This window comes from Notothenia rossii (genome assembly GCF_949606895.1).
Source record: "Notothenia rossii genome assembly, chromosome: 3".
Lineage (NCBI taxonomy): Eukaryota > Metazoa > Chordata > Actinopteri > Perciformes > Nototheniidae > Notothenia > Notothenia rossii.
The window spans coordinates 25,504,389-25,532,373 of NC_136901.1; the positions used below are offsets into that span (position 1 = coordinate 25,504,389).

A 27,985-nucleotide genomic window follows, 5' to 3' on the forward strand; every position below is an offset into this window, starting at 1 on the left:
TGCACATTTGGTCTCTTTATTGAAATAGTAAACAGTAGTAAGTATACATGTTAACATTATAAAGAAATGAACAGTATAAAGAATGATTGGTATTTTTTATTACGTATATATAAAGAATCAGATACTTCACAGAAACAAAAGATTAGAAAATCTGAGAAAAAGAAAGATCATATATGATGCTGTTACTTGTTTACAATAGTACTTTTATATTGAATGATCTTTTAAGTGAGTAATACGTGTAAATATGTGATATCAGATTCTTAAATGTCAGAAGAAAAAAAAGTGGTTATAGATTTTGAACAAAGACAATTAAATGTCATCCTGGATTAGGTAAGAAAAACAACCTGGAGGATAACCGACATGTGGACATTTAGACTGGAATATCTTTAAAACATAAAAATAAATATTCACAAAAACAATACCATCTTTATATCATCCTTAACTTGATTCAAACTTGTTGTCTTGTTTACATGTTGACATGCTGAATATAAACTACATTATCCTTTCATTGATCTAAAAATGTTAAAAATGTGGCATTTGAAAATGAAAACTAACACAATACATTCTGAGTAAATATTATAACATGAACATAAAAATGTAAATATTTGTAGCTAAATACTTGATTGGAATACAAAGAAAGACTTTCAGGTTTTTGGTAAGGCAATGACATTTAGCACTCAAAAAGGTAAGAACACAATGCATGTGTAATCTACATGTTGACATTTAGATTGAATGATATGTTAAACATTTAATATGTAAATATATAAATGAAACAAAAATAAGAATAGATTCTAACTCTCTGGGAAACGGTCAGATGTCAAACTGAACTTGATCACAACAGACTTTCTAAAGACATTGTATAATCTTCATGTTGACATGAAGACCGAATTATATTTTAAAACATTTAAATTGTTAATGTGTTTACGACAAAACCACAAAAAAACATATAAGCAAATATTTTCGCATCAGTTACTTCAAGGAAATAAAAACACTTAATCAAATTTGATTAATTGATCCTACAATAACAACCAAAAAAATAAGGATTTAACATCTGTTAATCAAACTGAAACGTTCACAAATTCCTTATAAGTTGTTGTTGAAATATTTGATCAACCTTGCCATCTCATAAACAGCATGTTACTTTGTGTGTTTCTTCATATAAATCAAGTGTAATCTAAATGTCCATGAGAGGATGATGACTGTAATGAGGAGGACGTAACCCTCTGTGAGCACGAAGCTTGTAGTTTCTCATTTGGAATGAAATGACTCTTTGAGGCTTGCCTCAGCTTGCTTGTTTGTGATTTCTTTCCAAGCTGCAGGAATATCAGCAGGCTTTGCATTGTATTCTGCTGCCAACTCATTGTTGAACTTTGCCAGTACATATTTCCAGTAGTCTGATGCCTGGAGGCTTGCATCTGGTGAGATTTTCCAGTCCGGATAGATTTCCCTGTAACGCTTGTAAGGGTGCGGTTGATATTCCCTTTCACTGCAGAGAAAAGAAATGTCACTGCTCACTAGGGAAGAGCATATGTCAATCAAAAGTTTTTTGGTATCACTCCATCTGTATCGACCCAGAGCCTGTGGACGATGAAGTGAAGCGAAGTGCTCAGTGTGGGCTCTTCCTCCTGCCTCACAGGGCGCTTTGCAGAACGGACACTGTTTACCACATCCAATCAGTGTGTTGAAAAGCTCGTTCTGAGGTTTCACATGAAGGCTCTGTAGTTTAGTTTGGATGTCTGTTTTCTTAAACTTCTCTCTAAGAGTTTGTGCCATCTCCGTCACACACTCAGTGAGCCAGCGAGCAAACTGTTCCTGGTCGGCATTGTTCAGGGTCATGAATGCACCGAGAGCATCCTGGGAAATGACCAGTTTGTCACCAAGTTTCTGACAGACAACTTCAACAAATGACTTTAAGTTGCCACTCTTTTCTGTTTTAGCTTTCTGGATAGCATTATTTATGCTGTTGACACATGACTGGAGATGTGGTTCCTCAAACATCGTAGACCCATTTGAGAAGTGTTCCACTATTTTGTTGAGAATCAATTTCTTTACATATTTCTCATAAGAGGAAATAAAGCTCTGGTACTTTTTAAAGTCACCCTTTGAGAGCAGATCCAGTAAAACTGAATACTGGAAGGACGTTCTTGTGCTGAACTGCTCACTTGTCCTCATTTGACCAATGATATCAGGACCCAGGGAACGGTTGACAAAGACTTCGACTGCAGGCTTCAAGCATCGGTCTGTGAATTCTTCTGCCTTCTTCTGGCACTGGTCTACATTATGGAACACGTCTTTAAAATCAGCAAGAAACTTTTCTTTGTTTTTGTTCAGACATCTGTAGGGATCATTCTTTTGGAGGAAATCTTCATGCATCTTCTGGAACCTTCTGGCTGCGTCTGCACAGATGTGCTGTTTCAGAGAGACTTCAAAAGTGATGTCTGTTCCAACTTCCTGATTGTTTTTCAGCCTCTCATCAATCATGTTTAGAATCTCCTCGATATAAGTATCATGGTAATTGCTCTTTCTTTTCCTTTTGTCAGTCATCATCTCTGAGCAATCTGTAATGATGCTGTCAGCTGTTTGTTGTACAGCCTTTGCATTACCTGGTATTTTAAACCACTGTTTAACTTTGTTTGCACATTGATAGAAGAGTCCTTCAACTGTATATTTAAAAGGCACCAGTCCATACTCTTTCAGGGGTTTTTTACTCAACAAACCATTCGCTTGACTTCCCTTCTGTTTTAGATTTGTTCTCAGGTGGTGAGACACACTGGTGAAAATGTCCTCAACCTTCCTTTTTGGAAAGGAAAGTTCCTTCACTGTTTGAGTCCACATCTTGTCAAATTCTTTGTCCAGCTCTTCCTCTTTCATCTTGATGTTTTTCTTCCTACATTCTTCAATCAAAGCACAAACTCTGGTCTCCAACTCCTTTGTGTGGTTCTCCTTGATTTTATCAAGTTCTGTCATCCCCTGTCTGATGTCAGATGCTGCTGTGAGCTGATTAAACACAGAGCTTTCCATTTCTTGTCGAAGGCTCTTTGCACTGTTTGCAAACTCCTGTCTGTATCCTTCAACAAGATAGACATGACCCTCTGTTTGCTTGAAGTACTTGTGCACATTTTCGAGAAGCTTTTTTTCCCATTTAGACAGCTCTGTCAAAACTTCACTTTTCAAATGCAAATGAAGTTCTCTCATGTTAGATTTGTTAGATTTATCAGCAGGTGTACCGAAGTTAGAAATTCTTGTTTCAGCTTGTGTAACCCATGTGTACATTTCTTTTTTGAAGTCCCATTCCCACTTGTTGAATTCTGTGCACAGCCTCATGTATGCATCAGCCACGAGACTGTTTCTGAAGCTGAAGATGAAGTTTTCATGTTTTACTGCAGTCCACAGGCTCTTCATCCACTCTGTAAACTCCAAGATGTTATTAGCTGATGATCCACAACTTCCCAAAATGTGGATTATATTCTTCTTGAGCTCATAAACAGCCTCGCTGTAGCCTGCATTGACTGGTGCCATCGGTGGGTTTCCATTCCAGAGTCCAGGAATGTACCAGTTTCCAGTGTCTGGACTGTACTCCATCACATCAGTGAAGCTCATGTTCTCTTCTTTCTTTTCCATTTTGGCTGCTGCCTGGGTCATCTCGTTTAACTGCTGCAGGAGCAGTTTCCTGTCTCGCATATTCTTGTCATGGGCTGAAACATCCGACACATTCTGGTGAACAAACTGACATTTGGGCTTTTTGCCCACCTCTGTCATCCTGAGGAAAGCGTGTACAACTATCTGTAGGATGTCCTTCATTTCTGTTGAATTCTCCATTGCAATATTCATGATGGTGATATCACTCAGCCCCACAACAAGTGTTGCAAGCTCATTGTCGTGCTCGTGGCTATTGTCCAGTTGTGCGAGCTCTGGAGACTTTAAACCCTCAGTGTCAATGATCACCATGAAGTCACAGTTGAGGTCTTTTCTGACATCTTCATTGATTTTAATCAGCAACATAAAGGCACCTCGAGTGCATCGACCACTGCTGACTGCAAACTGCACTCCAAACATGGTGTTGAGGAGAGTGGACTTTCCTGTGCTCTGAACTCCAAGAACTGTGATTACCAGGATCTTGTTCTTAGGAGACACCAAGTCATTGAGCTGAAAGAGAACGTCAGTCACCCATCTGAGAGGTATGTTGGATGCTTCTCCATCTACAAGCTCAAGTGGAAATCCATCAAGCATTAACTCAGCACATAGCTTGGGGAGATGCTGTAGTTGTTGACGTGCTGGGTCTGTTTCAGGAAGGGAAAGGGAAGCTTCATAGATCTGCCCCATCTCACGGAAGAAGTGTTCAGTCCCTAATGAGCTGTTGGCAAGGTGTTTGTCAATCTCCTTGATCTCCTCTTTGTTCTCAGGGTTTTTGCATTTTTCTTTGTACTGCTCCCTGAGGTCAAAGAGTTTTTTCCGAGACACATTATCGAGGTTCATTCGCATCCATTTCAGGAAATAGCACCTCTCTATCCCTGGGCTTGATATTGCATTGATGAAACATATCATTGCCTTTGAGATGTCTTGAGAGTTCTGTTTTTCCCGAAGATGTTTTTTTTGTAGCTGAAGATCACTTTTGTACTTTTCTATATTTTCAGACCCAACTTTCCGAAGCCGGAATTCTTCCTTCTCCAAGCAAGTAAGGTCCTTCCATATTTGGCCTTGTAAGGGAAGCTGAGCTTCTTTGTATTTAAGAAGGTCTTGAATTTCTTCAGTGATGGCATCTGCATTTTTCTTCGCTTTCAGGCACTCTGGAGAGTCTTCATCAATCCAGATTCCCAGTTCATGGGCAATGGCAGACATTTGTTCAATTCCCATCTTCATCTGTGAGTTTTCAATTACATTGCTGACTTTTTCCCGCAAATCTTTGACAAAGTCTGCATCATTCATGCCCTTAGTCTTTAAAAGGATGTTGCTATTAGTCAAGTCCAACTTGGTTGCTACCTTTTTTACAGCATCTAATTTGAAATATTTGCTTTGACGGTTACCCACCAAGAAGATCTGGGCCTTGTGGTTTTGGTTAGTTAGCAGCTCGCACTCAGAGTCCAAAGCATCAAAGAACACAAAAACTGCTGCAGATGTCTGACACAAGAAAGAAAATTGTGTTTCAAATGAAGCAATGTCCCCACGAAGGTTAGCTACAGCAACTGGCTCGCTGAAGACATCCATGTTTTTGTTCCCACAAGGAAGGTACCAAGTCATTTCCACCAATCCATTGGATATTCTCCTTGGACTGTCACCACACTCCATGTTGGAGTGAACAAAGGTGTCGTGGTACTGCTGAGAATTGCTCAGAAGCTTATTGAGGATCTCTGACTTGGACAAGGAGCACTCACCCAGTTTCACAAAAGATATCATTGGAAGTTCAGAGACAACAATTCTCTCTTCAATAAATCCCTTGGATTCTGAAAGTGACTGAGGTCTGTACTTTTTAACAATGTCTCTCATGGCCCAAAGCATGAGAGTGCACTGCTTTGTGTCACAGTTGGGAAGCAACAGAGGCACGGAAAACTGACACATGGACATTTTGAGGGCCATTTCCTGCTGTACAAAACCATCAGAGCACAGGAAGAGAGCTGTGATAATATCAAGGGGATTCAGTGAGTCACCTGAATGTGTACTTTTGTCAAGATTATCAAGATCTAAGTGATCACCAGAGTTTGACTCGCATGCAGATATACATTTCACATTCCTAGCTGTCACATTAACCATCATTAGTTTCTTCAGAAAATACAATGGAAGATCTGAATTACACTTGGCAGGTTCATCAGTAATGGTCTTCTCGTCAATGCTTAGAACTGTGCTGAGGGACAGCTTCTCTCTGTAGTGTTGATCCAACCCCAGATCCTCCAGTAAGCTCTCTAGGTGTGTCTCTGTTTAAAAAAAAAAAAAAACCTGAATATTAAACGCATTATTTTTCTCATCGATCCAATGTTTAGTTTTACATTTCTAACATTTGACTGAATTTTGCCTTAACACTGTTCTGAAATTAAATCTTGCAAACATGATGACTATTTTGGGCAGTCAATCAGTAAACTGCTTGCCTAATGCATTGATACAAAACCTTTGACAATAGTAGTAGTAGAATGAAATCTTTGGTTTTCCATTAGTTTTGGAGTTGGTCCCAAATGTCGATTGTTGTGAAGAGAAGACACATAATAATTAGAGCCGGGACTCGATTAAAAAAAATAATCTAATTAATTAGAGGCTTTGTAATTAATTAATCGAAATTAATCGCATTTTTAATCACATATAAATATTTGAACTGAGAACAGTGAGAAGCAATTTTTTTCACATGGATTTTAGTATACCATTGAATAATGACTGAATACATAAGCTTAAGCAACAAAGCATTGTTTATTTTTTTTCAAGGTGGTACTTAACCAAGACCAACAGAAAAGAGAAATTTTTGCCATAAAGTGTAGCAATAGCATATTTAGGAATATAGTACATTTCAGAGATTCAGGTAGCCTATAGGTAGGTAGACCTTCTGTAAACTATAACACTTTGTTTTTTAAGTAAAACACAATACTTTCAAGTACATTCAGAACATTGGAAACCCTGACTATTAGAAAACATCTCTCTGTTGCTTCAGAGGCCATAATAGACTTTGTTGATTTACCAACAGTTGATTTAAAAAAATCTAATCAATTTCAGTCCAACTCTCTCAATAACCTTGGTCAAAACAATAAACAGTTCAACATAAAGTGCCAGTTGCACCAACAACGTAATAAATAGTTCAACATAAAGTGTACCATTTAAAATAAAATAAAAAAGTGCCAGTGATTGACCTCAATCCCTCCTATTCTTCCAATATCCTGATGAAAAATAAAATCTCTCTGTTGCATAGGCCACTGTTTGATCAACGCGAATTGGGTGTGGGTCCTTGTACTCCGAGTCGGGCTAACGTCCACGCTAGCTTCCACGCTAGCTGCTATATGTTTTGCATTGAGGTGATACTTGAGGCTTGATGTGCTGCGGTGATATGCAAATTCCTTTTTGCATAATTTGCAAACAACCGTGCTCTTATTGACGCTTCCATCCGTCTGTTTTTTAAAACAAAATGTCCCATCCACGGGGCCAACCAAAGCGGTCTCATCAGCTTCTTCGTTCATGTTTGACTATTGTTCACTGTGGTTTGTTGTTGTCTGAAGTCATGAACGTTAGTTGGTGCTCCAGTATAATCGGTACCCCTGAAACTCATCCAGTGAGAAACGTTCCGCGGTGCAAAAATAAGTGCGATTAAAATGCGTTAATTTTTTTAACGCGTTAATTTTTGTGTAATTAATTAATCTTAATTAACGCGTTAAAGCCCCGGCCCTAATAATAATCTATTGTGCAGCATGTAATGACATTGATGGAATTATAAAATGACTTGAAAGAGGTGGATAGAGATATTTGTGAGCACCAGAATACAGCAGATTTATGAAATGCTCAGAACTCTGACCTCGGGGTCTGGAAATTATCTGAAAAGACTCAAGGAGTACACATTACATTACATTACATTGCATTTAGCTGACGCTTTTATCCAAAGCGACTTACAATAAGTGCATTCGACCAGGAAGATACAACCTTTAAGAAAACAGAATCATATAAGTACATCAGGTTTCATAGAGCCAAACATTTCAAGTGCTACTCAACTGGCATTTAGAAAGCCAGCCCTTTAACACAAATCGACAACTGGACAATAATTGGTTCTGGATACATTGTGCCATCTTGAGGGCCAGTATCCCATGTTCAGTATGAACTCTTGCTTTCACCAACTCATAAACAAAGATACTTTTCAGAATGATTTTATGTTGAATGACTGTATAACCACCACGGCCCCACACAATAGAGACTCTTGCAATCCTGTGCAATAAACCTGCAATGTGCAATATAAACACAAATGTGTAAAAATGTGTTATTTTTATAAGATGTCCCAACTTATATTCTTTTAAGGTCCCAATACTACAATGCCATCTATGTGACTCAGTTTACTCAAATTGCTGTTACTCATTTTGTAACTATGGTTGTGTACTTATTTGTCTTTATTTGTATTTTATTACTAATGTGTGCTTTACTTTTTTACTTTTACCTGCTATTCAACTTAAGCTGTAACACTTTAAATGTCCCCGCTGTTGGACTAATAATGGATTTCTGATTGCAAATTGGTTTAAACTTTGTATTTTGATGAAGGAACTTGAGGAGTTGAAGGCAAGAGTGAAAAGGTAAGTTTTGAGGGATTGTTTGAATAACGTGAGAGTGTTGGCAGATCGGACGTGGCTGGGGAGGGAGTTCCAAAGTAAGGGGGAGTCTGCTGCGAAGGCATATATACTGTACATGTATATATTATGTCTTATACCCCAATTGCCTTTTACAATGTTAAATTGTATTTTGAGTCTTGTATGTGTTTAACAGACATATGTTTAGGTTTGATATTCGGGAGGGCAAAAGGTGGATTTACAAATGGTTATGACTCGGGGGTTTTATGGTTTAATGGTGGGAATGATAAGATAATGTCTAACATAATTCATGGGTATAGGATAAGTAGACTCTTTTTCTTTCTTCTATATAGTGGGAATGTAAGCTGTATTGGGGGTGCAGAACTTCTTTATCCTCTGAGGATGAAGTTGCTCAGTTCCTGCATTTGAGATTGATTTCAATTGTATCTGACTTTCTTTATTACTTTATTAAATATAAAAAAAGACAAACTTGTTTATGAATAATTCAACAGTTTCTCTTAAAAAGCCTGTGACAGCCTCCCAACAACTTTTGTTGAATTGAATTGAACGTTGCGCAATGAAATATTGGGCTACTAGTTATCTCAAACCGTCAGCTTAAAAAAGAAGGTGCGATACCGTTCCGATAAATATCAATAATTTCGAACATCGCGGGGAAATTTCTTCGACTCATTTTGAAGTTTTGGGGGAAGCCGGAAGTGACGTCAATGCGGGAATGCTTCACTGTGCGGCGAGAGAGCCAAACACGGGCAAAGTGTGTTGTCATGCGTAGAAATGGTGAATTACTGAGTTTAGGCACGTTAATAACGTTTTAATGAAGTTGACTACAGTATATTCATATTTGTTAGTGCTTTCATGTCAATTCGGCGAACATAAACATAAATGATCGTGGTGAAGATGATGATTAAATTGGGATTACAAATCGGTAGTGAGAGCTGCTGAATTTCCTCCCGTCAGATGTGATATAAAAACAAATCTATTATTTTTGTAGTTGTAAACTCAAGTGGATTAAACTACATTTATTAGTGCTTTCATGTCAATTCGGCGAACATATGATACATTAAATGATCGTGAGGATGATGATTAAAGATTGTTTGTTTGAGCCGGTCTGCATTTCCTGATGAAAAAACAAACCGATGCTTTTTGTAGTACACCAACATGGATTAAATGTGTGTTGTTTTTACCACAATGTTGGGGAAATTAATGGATAAAATGCACGGATTATGATTATGATTATTATTATTATTATTATTCCCACTCCAATCGGGACACTAGGTCCACCGTTTCCCCGCAGCGAGGCTCCCCCCGTTGACAGTTTACGTGGGCTGGGCTGGGTGCAGTGGTGGACTGGCCATCGGGACGAATCCCGATGGGCCGGTACCGAAGTGGGCCGGTACCAAAGTGGGCCGGTCGGATAAGTCACTAGCACATCCCCCACTCCCCCCGTTGACAATTTACTAGCGGTACCGAAGTAGGCCGGAAGAGTCCCAGGCTGATTTTTAGTCCCAGTCCACCACTGGCTACATGACCTTATTATCGCCCATATTGACTAATTCATAAACTTCTAACAGATACAACATAAACCGATCCTTCAGCCTCATATGAGCTCTCAGACACGTTCAAAATTAAACTGTCATCGCTGTCTGAGCTTGCTGCTGTGTGCGCCATCGTGCGTTTGCATGCAGATGCTGGGATCCGGAACGGTGCAGCTGGAGCGCTTGGCCCGCAATAATGTCACACATAATTTGGCGGGATTTGAAGAATCCCCAAGAAGATCCAGTATATGGTCAACACTGAAGGCGAGATTAATGGTTATCAAAGTACAAATATCCCAAATCAGTTCAGTAACGGTTTCAAGGGGACAATATTTACTCAAATTGATGGGTTTGGATGATGGGTGAAACCCGTGTCACAGGCTCTTTAAAGAGTAACTTTCAGGGTTTTTGTTTTACTACATTTATGCTTAACCTTGCCTGAAAATTACAATGAAAAATGTTAATGCAGGATTTGATATGTTTTACAAGACATAAGGGCAGGAATTCAGACGTCATACGTCAAACGCTTCATATTACGTCACATGGGGGAGTTAACTTTCTCGGACTCGTTCTCTGCCCAATCCGCGGAAGTAGTTTGTAGTTGGTTTGAGCGGTTGTGATTTAGTGAGCTGGTATTTTTTCGGTAATTTTACATTGCATTTCACCATTTGTAATCATGGTGAGCTTGTGTTTGTGCAGGTTGCACAAACTCAAGCCTGTCAGGGCATCGAGTCCACAGTTTCCCTCACGGGAAAAGGACCGGAGCTAGCGTTCGTTCCTGGGTGCGTTGTGCATCCACCTCCCTGCAGCACATACTCGGTCTCCACAGCTTTATCAAGAAACCGTATTACATCTCTCTCCCCCCCTTCGCTACTCTCTCTCTCCCCCCTTCGCTGCTCTCTCTCCCCTCCGGTACACGGCACCGTAAGACATAGTGTGGAGTTGCTGTGATGGCTGTACTGCTCCAGCCGTCTCCTTTGTGTTTGTTTGTTTCCCCCTGTCTGTGTTGTTTGTGTGTGCGTGGTGGCTGTCACTCCTTGCTCCCGGCTCAACCTCCACTCACCTGCTGCAATCAGCTGTGCACCCTCCCCGAATACACACCTGCTTTCCATCAAGCCATTTACAACGGCATATCAACAGAGGCTGCACAACCTTTCTCCGCCAGATCATCAAGTATTAGCCGTATCTCGCGTCTCCCCTCAGCACCGTAGTGTGGAATTGCATTAGGTAACGCGAGATACGGCTGATACTTGCGCATTAGTTTCTGTTATGGATCAGTATCAACAGTCCTGCCAGTAACGTTACTATATTATCAATACTACTTTAGTTATAGCCTGATATTTGATTGCTAACTTTACAATGTTGTGATGTGACTGACGTTAGCTAACATGCTAATGCCGGTCACTCACCAAGACAGCTGCTCTGTTCTCCACTGGTTCTCCACACACCAAAGCTCCATTTCTCTCGGATGGCCGTTATTTTTACTAATCCTTGGCTGCTCCTGGTCTCTTGGACGCCTAGCAGGCTCATAATTATAATCATATGCATTTGAATATACAGGACTGTCTCAGAAAATTAGAATATTGTGATAAAGTTCTTTATTTTCTGTAATGCAATTAAAAAAACAAAAATGTCATACATTCTGGATTCATTACAAATCAACTGAAATATTGCAAGCCTTTTATTATTTTAATATTGCTGATTATGGCATACAGCTTAAGAAAACTCAAATATCCTATCTCTAAATATTAGAATATCATGAAAAAGTATACTAGTAGGGTGTTCAACGAATCACTTGAATCGTCTAATTAACTCGAAACACCTGCAAGGGTTTCCTGAGCCTTGAAAAACACTCAGCTTGGTTCAGTAAACTAAATCACAAGTATGGGGAAGACTGCTGATCTGACTGCTGTCCAGAGGACCGTCATTGACACCCTCCATCAGGAGGGTAAGACACAAAAAGAAATTTCTCAAAGAGCAAGCTGTTCACAGAGTGCAGTTTCAAAGCACATCCACAAAAAGTCTGTTGGAAGGGGGAAATGTGGCAGGAAACGCTGCACAACCAAGAGAGATGACCGCAGCCTTAACAGCATTGTGAAGAAGAGTCGCTTCCACAATTTGGGGGAGCTTCAAAGACAGTGGACTGAAGCTGGAGTCCAGGTATCAAAAGTCACTGTTCACAGACGTGTCCGGGAAATGGGCTACAATAGCCGTATTCCCATGGTCAAGCCACTTCTGAACTCAAGACAACGGAAGAGGCGTCTGACTTGGGCTAAGGAAAAGAAGCACTGGACAGTTGCACAGTGGTCCAAAGTCCTCTTTTCAGACGAAAGCAAGTTTTGTATTTCATTTGGAAGTCAAGGCGCCAGAGTCTGGAGAAAGGCTGGAGAGGAGCAAAATCCAAGTTGCTTGAAATCCAGTGTGAAGTTCCCACAGTCAGCGATGGTTTGGGGAGCCATGTCAGCTGCTGGTGTTGGTCCACTGTGTTTCATCAAGCCCAGAGTAAATGCAGCTGTGTACCAAGAGATTTTAGAGCACTACATGCTTCCGTCTGCTGAAAAGCTCTATGGAGATGAGGAATTCATTTTCCAGCATGATCTGGCACCTGCCCACAGTGCCAAAACCACCAGTAACTGGTGTACTGACCATGGCATTACTGTCCTCGATTGGCCTGCAAATTCCCCTGACCTGAACCCCATAGAGAATATGTGGGGTATTGTGAAGAAGAAGCTGAAAGACACCAGACCCAACAATGCTAATGAGCTAAAGGCCGCTATTGAAGCATCCTGGGCATCCATAACACCTCAGCAATGCCACAGGCTGATTGCCTCCATGCCACGCCGCATTGATGCAGTAATCCGTGCAAAAGGATTCCCAACCAAGTACTGAGTGCATTAATGGACATTTTCAAATGTTTGATTGTGTTTTGCTGTTATAAATCTTTTTTTTTTACTTGGTCTGAGGAACTATTCTAATTTTTTGAGATAGGATTTTTGAGTTTTCTTAAGCTGTATGCCATAATCAGCAATATTAAAATAATAAAAGGCTTGCAATATTTCAGTTGATTTGTAATGAATCCAGAATGTATAACATTTTTGTTTTTTTAATTGCATTACAGAAAATAAAGAACTTTATCACAATATTCTAATTTTCTGAGACAGTCCTGTATATTTTCAACCTCTTCTGTGTCAAAACTAGCATTGTGATCCATGTTTATTCATACGTTAGACCGGCCGCTCTCCCCCTTGTTTCCCCCATGTGACGTCACACGCGGGAGGTCACGTGCGAATGCTTTTTTATGCGGAAGTGAAAATGTCTTACTAAAACGACGCCAGATGTCACTGTCGTGTATATTTCTGAATATTATTTTGAAAATCTAGTGTATTCATCATTTTCCTACACATTTATTCACTGGTGTCTCTAACCTGCAAGTTGCTCTTCAAGGGAATTAAAATGCCCACCACAATGTAATCTGCATTTTTCTTGGCACACCCAAACTCTGAAAAGTCTTTAATAACCCAGAAGCATGTTCACTTAAAGCCATCTGCTCAATTCCAATCTTCATCTTCGGGTCAATATCTTTGACATTGTCTTTATCAACCATGCAATAATGATTTTATTTGACTTACTTGTTTTGGCAGATGTTACAGTTGGCCTGCTTATTCTTCCATTCCGAAGTTTTGTAGAAACCTCTAGAAAGTAACACTTCCCTGGCTTCAGGTTGCTGAATGTCATCTTGTTTGTGTCAGTTGTCTCTTTCACAATGTCTCCCTCACTGCAACAAGTCACAATGTAACTCTCCACTTCACCAGCAGGGGGGTCCCAATGCAGAGACAGTGACTCGCTGCTGACCTGGTCGACTGTAATCTGCACAGGAGGGCTTGGCTCTATGGGAACATATAAAGGTTTCACTGAAACTGAAAATTCATATTCTGTCAATGTTTGTCTGCATTCTAAAGTGCAAGTAAAAATAGGTGTAGTGACCCTTATTTGTCTGAAAGTAACTTTTAACAGACATTTCGTAGATTTGTTCAGGAAGTGATCCAAAAGATTCAGAAAACACTTGTTTTTCTGATTTACCTGTGAAGACAGATAGCCAGGTTGCTTTGCTTTGATTTCCATTGTCTGCAATCCTTGTGATGCTGAAGGTATACTCAGTGCCAGGTATCAGTCCAACAACCTTCACAGGGCTGGTGTCATCAACAGTCAAACTGCCGCTGTGCTTTTCACAGGAGTAATCTAACTGTAGTCTCAACCCAGCAGAGTTTTCAGTGGGTGGAAAGCCAAGAGAAACTGTCTCCTGGTCAGAATCAAGAACTAGTACTTCCCCTGGTGGAGGAACATCTGTCATAAGAGAAGAAAAGTACATCTCAGTATCTTTACATATCGCTGCATATTCGTAGAGCAGTTATTGACAGTCACACTTACATTCGGACTCTGGTGCTGCTGAAGTTGCTCTGTTCCAGCATTTTAAATCGATTTCAATTGTATCTGACTTTCTTTATTACTTTATTAAACATAAAAATAGACAAGCTTGTTTATTAATCATTTATCAGTTTCTCTTAACGGAATTGAAATGCCCACCACAATGTAATCTGCGTTTTTCTCGGCAGTCTCGAAACTCTGAAAGGTCTTTATTAACCCAGAAGCATGTTCACTCAAAGCCATCTGCTCAATTCCAATCTTCATCTTTGGGTCAATATCTTTGACATTGTCTTTATCAACCATGCAATAATGATTTTATTTGACTTACTTGTGTTGGCAGATGTTACAGTTGGCTTGCTTATTCTTCCATTCCGAAGTTTTGTAGAAACCTCTAGAAAGTAACACTCCCCTGGCTTCAGGTTGCTGAATGTCATCTTGTTTGTGTCAGTTGTCTCTTTCATAATGTCTCCCTCACTGCAACAAGTCACAATGTAACTCTCCACTTCACCAGCAGGGGGGTCCCAATGCAGAGACAGTGACTCGCTGCTGACCTGGTCGACTGTAATCTGCACAGGAGGGCTTGGCTCTATGGGAACATATAAAGGTTTCACTGAAACTGAAAATTCATATTCTGTCAATGTTTGTCTGCATTCTAAAGTGCAAGTAAAATAGGTGTAGTGACCCTTATTTGTCTGAAAGTAACTTTTAACAGACATTTCGTAGATTTGTTCAGGAAGTGATCCAAAAGATTCAGAAAACACTTGTTTTTCTGATTTACCTGTGAAGACAGATAGCCAGGTTGCTTTGCTTTGATTTCCATTGTCTGCAATCCTTGTGATGCTGAAGGTATACTCAGTGCCAGGTATCAGTCCATCAACCTTCACAGGGCTGGAGTCATCAACAGTCAAACTGCCGCTGTGCTTTTCACAGGAGTAATCTAACTGTAGTCTCAACCCAGCAGAGTTTTCAGTGGGTGGAAAGCCAAGAGAAACTGTCTCCTGGTCAGAATCAAGAACTAGTACTTCCCCTGGTGGAGGAACATCTGTCATAAGAGAAGAAAAGTACATCTCAGTCAGTGGCGTCAATTCAGCCAAAGCTAAGGTATGGCAAGGTTACTAGTCACATGACTTAACTACAGTATCAATCAATATACATGCCCAGCAAATAATCATAACAAAAGTGACAAGTCTGCTATGTAGCTTTTCTGTGTGGTTAGGAAAATTTGAACTTTTTCAAATGCAGCCTCACTCACATCCCGCTAGCGCAAGTAACTATGGACACAAACACTTAACTACGCACGTCAATCAATCAATTCAGTCAAATGCGCCGTTACGCATCCGTTTTCAGCACCATGGATAGCAAGCGGCAGGGTTAGACAGCAGTAATAGCCTTTCTGACACAATTTCACTCTTTCTGTTCACTTCATTCACTATGTAATTGCAACAATATCACGTGAACATACCAGGTAAACTGCTGTAAACTGTTAAAGTCCAAATATAAAGAGGAGAGGGAGGGAGGGAGGGAGGGAGAGAGGAGAGGGAGGGAGGGAGAAGAAAAGAGAAAGAGAAATCATATTAATAAGATGTTTGGGTATCTTACTTTGAGATGAACTTTATTAATTATTCCACAAGTGGATAACGGCGGGTCCTCAAAGCAGCAAAGTTATTGACGAGTTCATCTGCGTCCAGGGATTTTACGACAGCAGGCTCAACAGCCATCAACATGAGGTTTGTGAGCCTGTCATCGCTCATGGTGGTCCGCAGGTAAGTCTTGACTCTTTTTAAAACGGAAAAGAATCTTTCGTTGGATGCAGTGGAGACAGGAATTGTTGCTGCGATCTTGAATAGCTTGATGACCTCTGAAAAAGCGACAGACATGGTCTTCAGTCGTGTCAAAGCCAGCATTATGTTTTTCTCCTCCTCCACGTCCTCCTTCATCTCAAGTTCAAGGAAAGCTTTTGCTGTGTGACACTGGGAACTGAGAAGGGTGGTGTCGATCAGTTCATCATAGAGTTGTGCAAACTGTTCCATTTTAACTACATCCATGAAATGGGGAGATGAACAATCAAATGCCTGGATAGCATTAAGTAGCTCATCATTATCTGTAAATCGGCGATCTAACTCAGAGATGAAGCGGTCCAGTGTTTCAAAGTATAGTCTTTTTTCTTGGTCATCTCCTGTTTGTCTCTGGCCACTGGATGATCCGACAATAAACCCTGCCAAGGCTTTGGACACACTCCGTGCTCTTGCTGGTCGCAGAGGGGCAGTGTCGCTGCTTGGGAGGCCGAGCTCTGTGGAAAATGCCTTGGCTCTGCTCAGTGTGTCCTGGTACTCTTTATCTGACCTCATCTTTTCCAGCTGGGCCTTAGTACTCCGTATGAGGTTGGAAGCCATCGTGATTGCAATGTCTTTTGTCTGAAGCTGTTCAGACAGTCCATAAGTGAGATTTAAGATTTTTTCTAGGACATGAAGACGCACAACAAAAGTGGCTGTCAGCATATTTGTCCGAAGTCCAGCAGCTTCAGTTGAACCCTCTGCATGAGCGTCAATAGTGGCATCTAACACAGCTAGTATAGCCTCGTAGCGCAGTTTTATCTTCTGTAGAGCCCTATACCAATACAGCCACCGAGTGGGACAGGTGCGCTCCAAGTGCAGTATTTTGTTGTGTCCCAACTTCTTTTGAGCCTCAATGAAAAGCATGTGTCTGGTATTGCTATTTGCAATACAAGTATATCGTGTTTGAACAACACCAAAAAACTCTGCCATCTCTGGTATTTCAGTTATCGAGCTCACAAGCACAAGATTTAGTCTATGTGCATGACAGTGTATATACGCTGCATGCGGCACTTTTTCACGTATTAAAGCCTGCACTCCACGCACATTACCCCGCATAACACTTGCACCATCGTAGCATTGTGCAACACACAGCTGAATATCTAAACTCGATAATTCCTTTATTATTTTCTGGGCCAGGGATTCAGCTGTCAGGTCCTTCATGTGATAGGTTCCAATGGCTCTTTCCTTTATAATCCCGTCATGTACATAACGGATCAAAATGGCCAGCTGCTCCTTCTTAGACAGGTCTTTCGTTTCATCCACTAACACTGAAAAGTACCGTGCTTCTCCTACTTCATTTATGATTATACTTCTGATATTTTCCCCAATAACTCTCACCATATCATTCTGGGCTTCTGGGGAAGAATAGTGCGCATACCTGCGTTCCTGTTTGCTTTTCACGTTCCTGTCATCTGTTGCAATAACGTCCAAAAGTTCAAGGAAATTTCCTTTATTTTCATCCTCATCTCTCTCGTTGTGGCCACGGAGAGGGAGGGCCTGTCTTCCCAGAAATGACGTGATTTTGAACAAGGATTTGACGTGAGCCCGGTTCTCCTGCACCTCATCTGTCCTGTTTGCGTCAATCCGACTTGCGATGGATTCCTTATGTCCGCTGATCACAGCCTTAAAGTTAGACCACGCTAATGCAGCACAATTGTGTCTACTGCTCCCTTGATGATCCCGGAGATTTTTTTTCATGTTCTTCCAACATGTGTATCCAGTGTCTATGAACACACGCAGTCCATGCCTGTCACCTGTTAAAGTTGAGGCTCCTCCAAAATGACGGCATGCAAAGCAATAAACTGCATCTTCTTGCGCAGAATATTCAACCCAGTCATATTCCTGATACACACTGACATTAAAGCGTCTTCCATTTCTAGTTGGGAAGTGGGTCAAACGAGGACGCCTGAGTCCGTCTGTTTTACATCCACTAATATCCTTCTTCTCTGCTCCAGTTGACCCAGAGGCTGCTACTGCTGCTGCACCCGGGCCTTGACCTTCCTTATCGCTGTCCACGTCTGATCCAGCTCTTTCAATCTGAGAAATTGGTGGGGACTCAGACTCGGATTCAATTCGAGAAGTCGGTGTGGACGAGTTCTCAGCCTCCATGCATGTAGTCTCCGTCTCCCTGTTAGCATCTGCATCCCCGGCGCAGGTGCTGGAGTGGCTAACAGCCTCGTTAACAGCTTGAATCCCACCTTCACTACCTGGTCCTTCTCCCTCTGCTGCTGGGGCAACATTGGAGCCATCACCTTCACCTGCCTTTTTTTTGATAAAAAAAGATTCTAAAGTTCTTTGCTTTCTTTTCATTTTAGTTAATTAGCTTAGCCGAAAAATTTAAAAAAACGCGATAACATGACCCGCTCTGACTTCCGGCGGCTTCTCGTCAGGAGATACCACATTTCAAGATAGGGAGGGGGGATACGTTACGATAAGTATTGGGAAAGATAATATCTAGACTAGAGAAATCGATTGTGTTGTTCTGATTTTCATTTGTATTTAATTTATATGTATTAAATAATAGAATAATCAATACAAATTGACACAGAGTAATTCCATAAATTTATTTTTTTAAAACGAACATTTACATTTTCCCCTGGAGCCAAGGTGTGGCAGCTGCCATACCTTGCCATACCCAATTGACGCCTCTGATCTCAGTATCTTTACATATCGCTGCGTATTCGTAGATCAGTTATTGACAGTCACACTTACATTCGGACTCTGGTGCTGCTGAAGTTGCTCTGTTCCAGCATTTTAAATCGATTTCAATTGTATCTGACTTTCTTTATTACTTTATTAAACATAAAAATAGACAGGCTCGTTTATTAATCATTTATCAGTTTCTCTTAACGGAATTGAAATGCCCACCACAATGTAATCTGCGTTTTTCTCGGCAGTCTCGAAACTCTGAAAGGTCTTTATTAACCCAGAAGGATGTTCACTCAAAGCCATCTGCTCAATTCCAATCTTCATCTTTGGGTCAATATCTTTGACATTGTCTTTATCAACCATGCAATAATGATTTTATTTGACTTACTTGTGTTGGCAGATGTTACAGTTGGCCTGCTTATTCTTCCATTCCGAAGTTTTGTAGAAACCTCTAGAAAGTAACACTCCCCTGGCTTCAGGTTGCTGAATGTCATCTTGTTTGTGTCAGTTGTCTCTTTCATAATGTCTCCCTCACTGCAACAAGTCACAATGTAACTCTCCACTTCAACAGCAGGGGGGTCCCAATGCAGAGACAGTGACTCGCTGCTGACCTGGTCGACTGTAATCTGCATAGGAGGGCTTGGCTCTATGGGAACATATAAAGGTTTCACTGAAACTGAAAATTCATATTCTGTCAATGTTTGTCTGCATTCTAAAGTGCAAGTAAAATAGGTGTAGTGTTCAGGATGTGATCCAAAAGATTCAGAAAACACTTATTTGTCTGATTTACCTGTGAAGACAGATAGCGAGGTTGCTTTGCTTTGATTTCCATTGTCTGCAATCCTTGTGATGCTGAAGGTATACTCAGTGCCAGGTATCAGTCCATCAACCTTCACAGGGCTGGAGTCATCAACAGTCAAACAGCCTCTGTGTGTTTCACAGAAGTAATCTAACTGTAGTCTAAACCCAGCAGAGTTTTCAGTGGGTGGAAAGCCAAGAGAAACTGTGTCCTGGTCAGAATCAAGAACTATTACTTCCCCTGGTGGAGGAACATCTGTCATAAGAGAAGAAAAGTACATCTCAGTACCGTCTCATTACGCTACGTATTCGTTACATTAGATCAGTTATTGACAGTCACACTTACGTTTGGACTCTGGTGCTGCTGGAGTGTTCTTTCCTTCCTCACAGCACAGGTCAGGGAAGGAATCTGATACATCATAATATTCCTTGGTAATAAAAAAATATGTTTTAATTGAAATATGAATGAGTTAATTAATCATACCCTTATTCACAATAGCGTATATATGACAACATCTATTTGTACTGTAATGTTTTAGTTATTTCATTGTTTACCTCCTCATCAGAGCTATCCATTGCAGAAACACTCTCAGTCATCCCACACTCTCCAGATTATTCAAACAGCTTCTCACTGAAAAATTGAAAAGAATCCTGTAACACAATCTACTCCAACAAATATGTAACACAAAAATGACAGAGAAAAAAAAACAATCAGCCAATATGAGCCATGAAGGAAAGATTAAACATGATGAGTCTATTAGGAATTGACTGGACTCTGACCCAGCCCAGCCGACAACAATTTGTGCCATGCAGGGCTAATGGTTTAAGTACCTGTGCCACCTGACTCTTGCATTTGTGCATGTGCACAGGTTTTGCTGGTTGAGAATGTTATGTAACCACTGTCACTTAACAATCTCCAGCCAGAATCAACACAATCAGTGGCGGATATTTATATGGGAGACATGGGCGGTTGCCCAGGGCGGCATTTTGACGGGGGCAGCACAAGCGCAATTTGCACGTCATTTCATATACTGTATTGTTGTTGGTAGAAGGGGGCGCGGCCACCCTTCTGACAGCAGGCAGCTGGGATGGAAGGTCTCACACTCAAAGAAGGGCGGGGTTGATGATCCATATATGGGTTGATCTCAGGTCGCCTCACTATGGGAGAGAGAGAGGGTGGCGGCGGGTACACTATCTCTATCAAGTAAACACTTTCAATGTTTATAAAGTTAGTCAAATTAATCTCACCCCTCGAAATGCCACCGAGGTCATTCTTACAATATAAATAGTTTTGCAGATTTATCCTGGCCTGGGTTGTATGAAACAATAAAGAATTATTGAAATACTGACTACGGCAACTTGGTATAGAGTGGCGAAGTCCCTCCCCTTCCGGGGGAGCTCCATGGGACCTTATTTCAGAAAAATATGTATTGAAGTCAATGGAGAGAGAAAGATTATCTTTCGATCCCGTTTGAATTGTGCCACGAATTACTCATATGATGTTTGTCAATTTAAAAGATAATTTTGCAAGTCAAAAAAATAAAAATGTGTCGTAAAACTGTGAAGTAACACACGTCACCAAGATGGCCGTCACTACTGTCTTGTTAAACAAGGGATTGACTACCCTCACTATCAACACGTCCAGAAGAATGTCATGCAAAGCTACCTGCCTGCCTGCCTTCCTTTGATTCTCTCTAAACTGCCTGATCTTTTTAATGTTTAATGTCAACCATTTGTGCAGATAGCATGAAGTACAAAAGATCGCCGATGCTAATGTAGCGTTAGCGTTAGCATTTCTCCCCCGGGCTTAAATGGTGTATTATAGAATGATCACACCGGTGTGACAGTACTCTTCAAAGGGTTCACGAAATATGACTACTACTCTACTGTTTAACATTTTGGGTTACTTCATGTTACTTCATTTTAAGGCTAATAAAAATGACAAGGCTAAGACTGTAATGCTAACTAACGTGCTTGCTGCTTGCTAGGTAGCTAACTTGATCCAGCCACTCCTGGTCCTTTCATCAGACGGGAAGCGAAAGAACAAGCAAGACCCATTGATGGTATGATAACAACCTGGTACTAAGCACACAGGCATCTTGTTAAAGTTATCTTATCTTAGCTATCTCTATTTTAGTGGAGGAAAACCATTTTGACATCAGTTATGACATCACTTACGCGACTGGGATTTGTGGATTTCATAGTCTTATATTTCAACAGTTTTACGACAAACTGTGACTTTTTTGACATGGAAATGATTTGTTAAGATTGACAAATATCATATGTGTAATTCATGGCACAATTCAAACGGGATCGAAAGATAATTTTTCTCTCTCCATTGACTTCAATACCTAATTTTTCCGAAATAGAGTTGCGAAGTCCCTCCCCTTCCGGTGGACCTCGAAAAGATTATGTAATGAAGTCAATGGAGAGAGAAAGATTATCTTTCGATCCCCTTTGAATTGTGCCACGAATTACACATATGATGTTTATCAATTTAAAAGATAATTTTGCAAGTCAAAAAACAAAAAAATGTGTCCTAAAACTGTGAAGTAACACATTTGTTTGTGTGAAACGCTCAATGAAAAACATCTCTGGTCTGGCAGAAAAACACACGTCACCAAGATGGCCCTCACTACTGTCTTGTCAACAAAACGATTGACTACCCTCACTATCACCACAATGAAACACGTCCTGAAGAATGTCATGCAAAGCTGCCTGCCTGCCTTCCTTTGATTCTCTCTGAACTGCCTGGTCTTTTTAATGTTTAATGTCAACCATTTGTGCAGATAGCATGAAGTAGAAAAGATCGGCGATCGCCGATGCTAGCGTTAGCATTTCTCCCCCGGGCTTAAATTGTGTATTATAGAATGATCACACCGGTGACAGTACTCTTCAAAGGGTTCACGAAATATGACTCTTACTGTTTAACATTTTGGGTTACTTAATGTTACTTCACATTAAGGCTAATAAAAATGACAAGGCTGTAATGCTAACTAATGTACTAGCTAGGTAGCTAACTTGTTCCAGCCACTCCTGGTCCTTTCATCAGATGGGAAGCGAAAGAACGAGCAAGACCCATTGCTGGTATGATAACAACCTGGTACTAAGCCCACAGGCATCTTGTTAAAGTTATCTTATCTTAGCCAGCGCCATATCGATAGATTCTATCGATATGGCGCTGATCTTAGCTATCTCTTAGTGGAGGAAAACAATTGTGACATCACTTTCGCGACTCTGGGATTTGTAGTCTTTCTAGTTGCGTATTTTTCATAGTCTTATATTTCAACAGTTTTATGACAAACTGTGACTTTTTTGACATGGAAATGATTTTTTAAGATTGACAAACATCATATGTGTAATTCATGGCACAATTCAAACGGGATCGAAAGATACGTTTTCTCTCTCCATTGACTTCAATACATTATTTTTCCGAAATAAGGTCCCATGCACCGGAAGTAGATGGGCGTGACTTCGCCACTCTATAGTCTTCTTGACCTGTAGTTGACTGTGTTGGGGGAGGGGTACGCTATAATTCTCGGGTAGAAAATTAATATCTACGGTGATGGAGAAAACAAGGCACAAGGCATCAGGTGCCCAGTTTAAAAAGAAAAGGAAAGAAGAAGTAGAGAAATGCTCAAAAGATAACGGTATGCACCCGTAACATCTCAAGTATTTAGTTGGGTATTTAAGCATTTCATTAAATTATGCCGGTAACCTTAACTCCATTGCTGCTTGTTAGCTGCCTGTGTTTCGTCGTCAGTTCAGCAACTAACATTGGAATAATTTCAAACCGTCTTACTTCAGAGCGATAATATGTAGCCCTGCAATAAAAACGTTATAAACTACCACTATAACCGTTATTGATTTAGTCAACTTCATTTAGCGAACACCTCAAAGGCAATTGTGCTGACAATTTTGATTGATGACTTTGCATCAAAGAAGGCAAGGAAGGTCAGACTAAGGGCAGTTTGGGAGTTGAATTTAGAGATGCCTAATTCTGTAAATAAGTTATTTAACGTCTGTTCTGTTCGGTTTGTGTGTCGAAAGATTTGTGCAATTTAGTATTTCCATTCTATAACTTATATGTTATATTAATTCATCGCCCAGGGCACCATATCAGCTAGAACCGCCACTGAACACAATAGGACCGTCAGTAAACCAGTTTGCATAGTTCTATCAGGGCCGGCCCTTGGCATAGGCAGTATAGGCGAATGCTAAGGGTGCATATGGAGGGTGGCAAAAATTGGGGGGAAGAAAACAAATCCACTATTAACAATATTTGATAACAAAACAATTTCCCAATTTCGGATCGATAAAGTACATCTTATTATCTCATCTTAACAGAACTACGCCTACATTGCTGACAGCGCCCATAAACTATGGCGCCCCCCTCCCCTAGTCAGGTAAGTTGAAGTGCCCTGGGGGGCGGGGGGATTTTCGGAACTGACACTTGACCTGCCGTGACAACAAAAAAAGACGCTAACTACCTGATGATAATTAGCCATCACCATGTCGAAACTAACAAAGCTATCTGGTGCCCAGGGAAGAAACAAAAAAAAAGAGGAGGAGGAGAAATGGGACAAAGGCACAGAAACGTTAATGTGATCATTAATCAAAAGTCAATTGAATAGTTACCGTTGATGGAACAGTGTTAACTTTCTGGCTTACTTTTAGACGATAGCAAGGTTGTTTGTTTGCTAATCAATAGTTATTTTTAAATTTAACTTCAATTACCGTTCCTCCACCTTAAATTCAGGGACATTTGGAAAGATTATTCAGATGTTACATCACCTGTTATATTTTCATCTACATCTGTTGAGGCGAGACAATGTTTGCCTTGCTTGTAGTAATAGGCTAGTCCAGCGGTTAGTGTGAGGCGCGCCTCCCCTGGGGGGCGCCAGAGAGCTTCAGGGCAGGCGCAGCATGAGAAAAAAATTACGAGAAACAGTGAAATCTAGCGAGTTAACTTCAAACAACTTTATGCGAGCGGCAACATGGATCGATTTTTTGTGAAGTTAACTAAAGTGAGAGAGGAGACAGCGTCTGGCAGAAAACGGAGGAAGTATGACCACGATTATTTGAAGCTAGGATTTTCATGGACCGGTCCTGGCAGGGGCGGACTAGTCCTGGCAGGGGAGGACTGGTCCTGGCAGGGGCGGACTGGCCATCGTTGTGTTCTGGAGAATCACAGAGGCCGGTTGTCAGCGGGCCGTTGGCGGCCGGCTCGGTTTGCTGAGGGCCGGCACCGCCCTTTATTTTTAATTTTAATAATACTTACTTTGATCAAAAGCAAGTACCGGTCAAGGCTGCAGCCAGAGGATGATCTGCGTTTATTCCTGTCTACATTGCATCATCGGCCTGTGCGCATTAAAGACGCGGACTCATTGTTAAAGTAGGGGTGAGTGTAATAAGGAGGCAAAGTTGACGTTCAGTGTGTTGCCGGGAGCATATAAGGATTCATCCACGATGTTGAAAATGTAAAAAAAAATATGTTTAAAACATAAAGATTAAAAAGTTTTAAAAAGTTATTGTTTAATATTTTTAAGGAGGTGACGCTACTCAGCCGATCAAATCGGTGCAGTCTCTGAGTCAGCACGATAGGGGGGGGGGGGGGGGGGGGTGTGGCTGTTCTTATGTTCTCTGAGGGGAGGCTCAGCTTCCCACACTTTGAAAACCCCTGGGCTAGTCATTAAAATGCTATTCCTTTTAGCATGAACATCCCCTTCATCAGGTCTTTATTTTATTGCCTTACAGTTTATGCTGTCTAAAGTATGTTCAATAGTGTAAAGTTTACATCAGTGTTAAAATGCTCACCATTACTGTAAATACTGAATACCTTAGCCTTTATCTTTAATATGCTATATTACACTGCATTTAACTGCTTCTTTGCCATCTGGTTGGATGCAAAAGCTGATTCTACAGGTGCTTCTCAAAAAATTACTATATCATAGAACTATTTTTCTGTAATTGATTTCAAAAAATGAAACATTCATATATTCTAGATTCATTATACATAAAGTTAAATATTTCAAGCCTTTTTTGTTTTAATTATGAAGATTGCAGCTTACAGATCATGAAAAACACTAATCCTGTATCTCAAAATAGTATAATATTAGATAAGACCAATCAAAACAGGATTTATAATACAGATATTTCGACCTTCTGAAAAGTGTTCAGAACGTGTGCATTAGCGCCATTGCCTCTTAGTATGCAACCTAAATGACAATGTTAAAGTAAAGGAACAACATATAGGCTATATAATTCCTATAACATATCAATATATTAAACATATTCATTCATACGTGCACGCCGTCAGCCGCCCTGGACAACAGGTGTTATGCCCGCCGAGACATACATGCACCTCGCGGGAGCGCGCACAGCGTAAAGCGAAAACGCCCAAACATTTCAATGATTTGTACGGCAAAGTAGGCCTACGGTTTGGAAACGATATCATTTTATTTTTGGTTCATCAATGGTGATAAATAATCTGAAATCTATAGTTTATGAACATTAAGAGTCATTCATATTTATATTTTAGTAGCATTTCCTTGATATGATTGGTCTAAGTTTGCAATTATTTGAGTAATCTTTCATTATTTTTCAGGGCGAACTCTTTTGTGTTCTTTTCGCTGTGTTTTTAAGCATGTCAGACAGCTTTAATAAACTGTTATTCTAAAATCTGTTTTTTAAATGTGGAAAAAACAATGTAACATCCACTATGTCAAATAGGTACGTGCTTATACACTATTTGATTCAGTTTTATTTGAAGTGTCCTTACTCTAGGAACAAAGTTATGTTGATGCATTATTTCGGCAACGCTGATTTTTTAGCTGCCAGGATTTGCATCCCCATGTTATTTCAGCCAAGATGAGTGTTTCCCGAAAGGTCCATGCAAAACACGGCATAACACGGTCTGTTATTCTGTGATTTTTGATAACACACGGCACACCAATCGACTCAATCTGTGTAAGGCCAGGGAAAGCCCAACATGAAAACTATTTAGGGCTCTTTAAGAGAGAATTTAAACAATAATTGACAAAGAAAGGTTTGCCTACCTACCTTTGTTGATTAACCATGGTAGAAACGACGCCTCTTCTTTTACCCCGGATTGTTTAGCTTATAGGCTATATGCAATATTTTGTCATGTAGCCCATGATCTGTCTTGACTCAGGTTTGCATTTCTCTGGCGATGCCAAACCTGTTCCAGGCATCTCCTTTTATATTTCTAGTGCAGTGACTTTCGGTTTTGTTTCCCAGAGAAACGATTGTCTAGTTTACAGTAAAGTGAAACTTATGGTTGGTCTCAGGCCAGGGGCGTGTTTACATGTTCTCATGCTTTGCTTACATGTTCGCATAACTTGGAAGTTTACTGACATTTACATACCTTGTTTACCTGGCTCAAGTGGTGGCTCCGGGGTTGCTGTGTGAGCCACCACTTGAGAATTGACGTCTTTTTTAAGAAAAATGTTTCTTATGTCCATCTTCAAAAACTCGAGTCCGACTGACAGTTGTCACAGCTCGCAGGGTCTTGCCTCTGTTGCATTCACTGAATACGGGAAATTACAATTCTGCCGTCCTCTCATGATGAGGTTCACGTAAAGCAGGGTTAATGCATTATATTATTGATGGAGAATTGTCCGGAGCTAAAGAAAAAATATTCGGGGCTATGGCCAGGCGACGCCACCCCTTTTTTAGAACGATGGGTATAACCCAAGTTTATACAGTCTGCTGCGCAGCCCGCGGAGGACCCAGCTTGGGTCTTCCGCGGACTGCGAAATGAGACGGTCTATGGAGCATGTCCTTGTACGTCACCGGCAGTTACCCCTACATTTTGCCGCCCCCGTCACCTAGCAACCAGCTGCAGTCACAAGTGCCGGTGTCGGTACCAGATGTGTTCGGGGTACCATATGTCTTCGGGGGCCGTCTCTTACCAATGACGTCACGCATTGTATGCATTGTGATTGGCTGTACGGTAATTTACCCAGGGGTGCTTGGGGGCAAATCACATCTACAGATCATGACGAACCGAATTGAATTATTCCTATGCTCCTAGCGTGTGAAAATGTTTGTGAAAAACATGTTAAAAAAACATGAAAACGGAGCAATGGCTGTACGCCATTGGCTGTACGGCAACTCAAGAGGACCATCATACACGGTCAAATTCCGAACATTTAAACATAGCCTACACTTCATTCTTTACTTTGTCCGTTATTATATGTAGAAGATGAACTACCTCTCTGAAAGGTCCCAATGTGTTAATTTTGATGGGCTGTCTTCTGAGTGGTTAAACATCACTAAAGATTGTCTGAATTCTGACTGCTTTGGATATATAATTACACCACAATAAGGTTTTACTATCACAGTGCACTGAGATTTGTGACAAACTGTAAAGCACTTACGCATCACTGTACACTGTAAACCAAGGCGGTTTTGCCATCACTTACTGTACTGAGGCTCAGTCACTGGTACATTTTCATTTACA

The 27,985-nt window shown here is 40.6% G+C and overlaps 1 protein-coding gene across 6 annotated transcripts; it reads right to left on the reverse strand.

Moving 5' to 3' along the window:
- LOC307031125 (interferon-induced very large GTPase 1) lies at positions 1-27,157 on the reverse strand. 6 transcript variants are annotated; one of them, XM_079667908.1, is made up of 10 exons: positions 26,888-27,157; positions 20,056-20,131; positions 19,847-19,928; positions 19,493-19,756; positions 19,091-19,348; positions 14,997-15,260; positions 14,547-14,804; positions 13,874-14,137; positions 13,423-13,680; positions 1-5,909 (listed from the first exon to the last, which is right to left on the reverse strand). In XM_079667908.1, exons 2-10 carry the CDS (start codon positions 20,095-20,097, stop codon positions 1,249-1,251), a joined length of 6,351 nt encoding a protein of 2,116 aa, XP_079524034.1. In that variant the 5' UTR covers positions 20,098-20,131; positions 26,888-27,157; the 3' UTR covers positions 1-1,248. The 6 variants fall into 6 exon arrangements, with proteins under 6 accessions (XP_079524034.1, XP_079524032.1, XP_079524033.1 ...); XM_079667906.1 differs by lacking the exon at positions 26,888-27,157 and adding an exon at positions 26,563-26,731; XM_079667907.1 differs by lacking the exon at positions 26,888-27,157 and adding an exon at positions 26,559-26,731.
- Between the last annotated feature and the right edge of the window lie 828 nt (positions 27,158-27,985).

What these genes read in the sequence shown, in the direction of transcription:
- LOC307031125 (XM_079667908.1), bottom strand. Translation starts at nt 20,097, where the DNA reads ATGACTGAGAGTGTTTCTGCAATGGATAGCTCTGATGAGGAG. An exon ending in TGGATAGCTCTGATGAGGAG is followed by an intron (nt 19,929 to 20,055) that starts GTAAACAATGAA and finishes TTTATTACCAAG; the next exon opens with GAATATTATGATGTATCAGA. An exon ending in CTGGCTATCTGTCTTCACAG is followed by an intron (nt 14,805 to 14,996) that starts GTAAATCAGAAA and finishes ATGTTCCCATAG; the next exon opens with AGCCAAGCCCTCCTGTGCAG.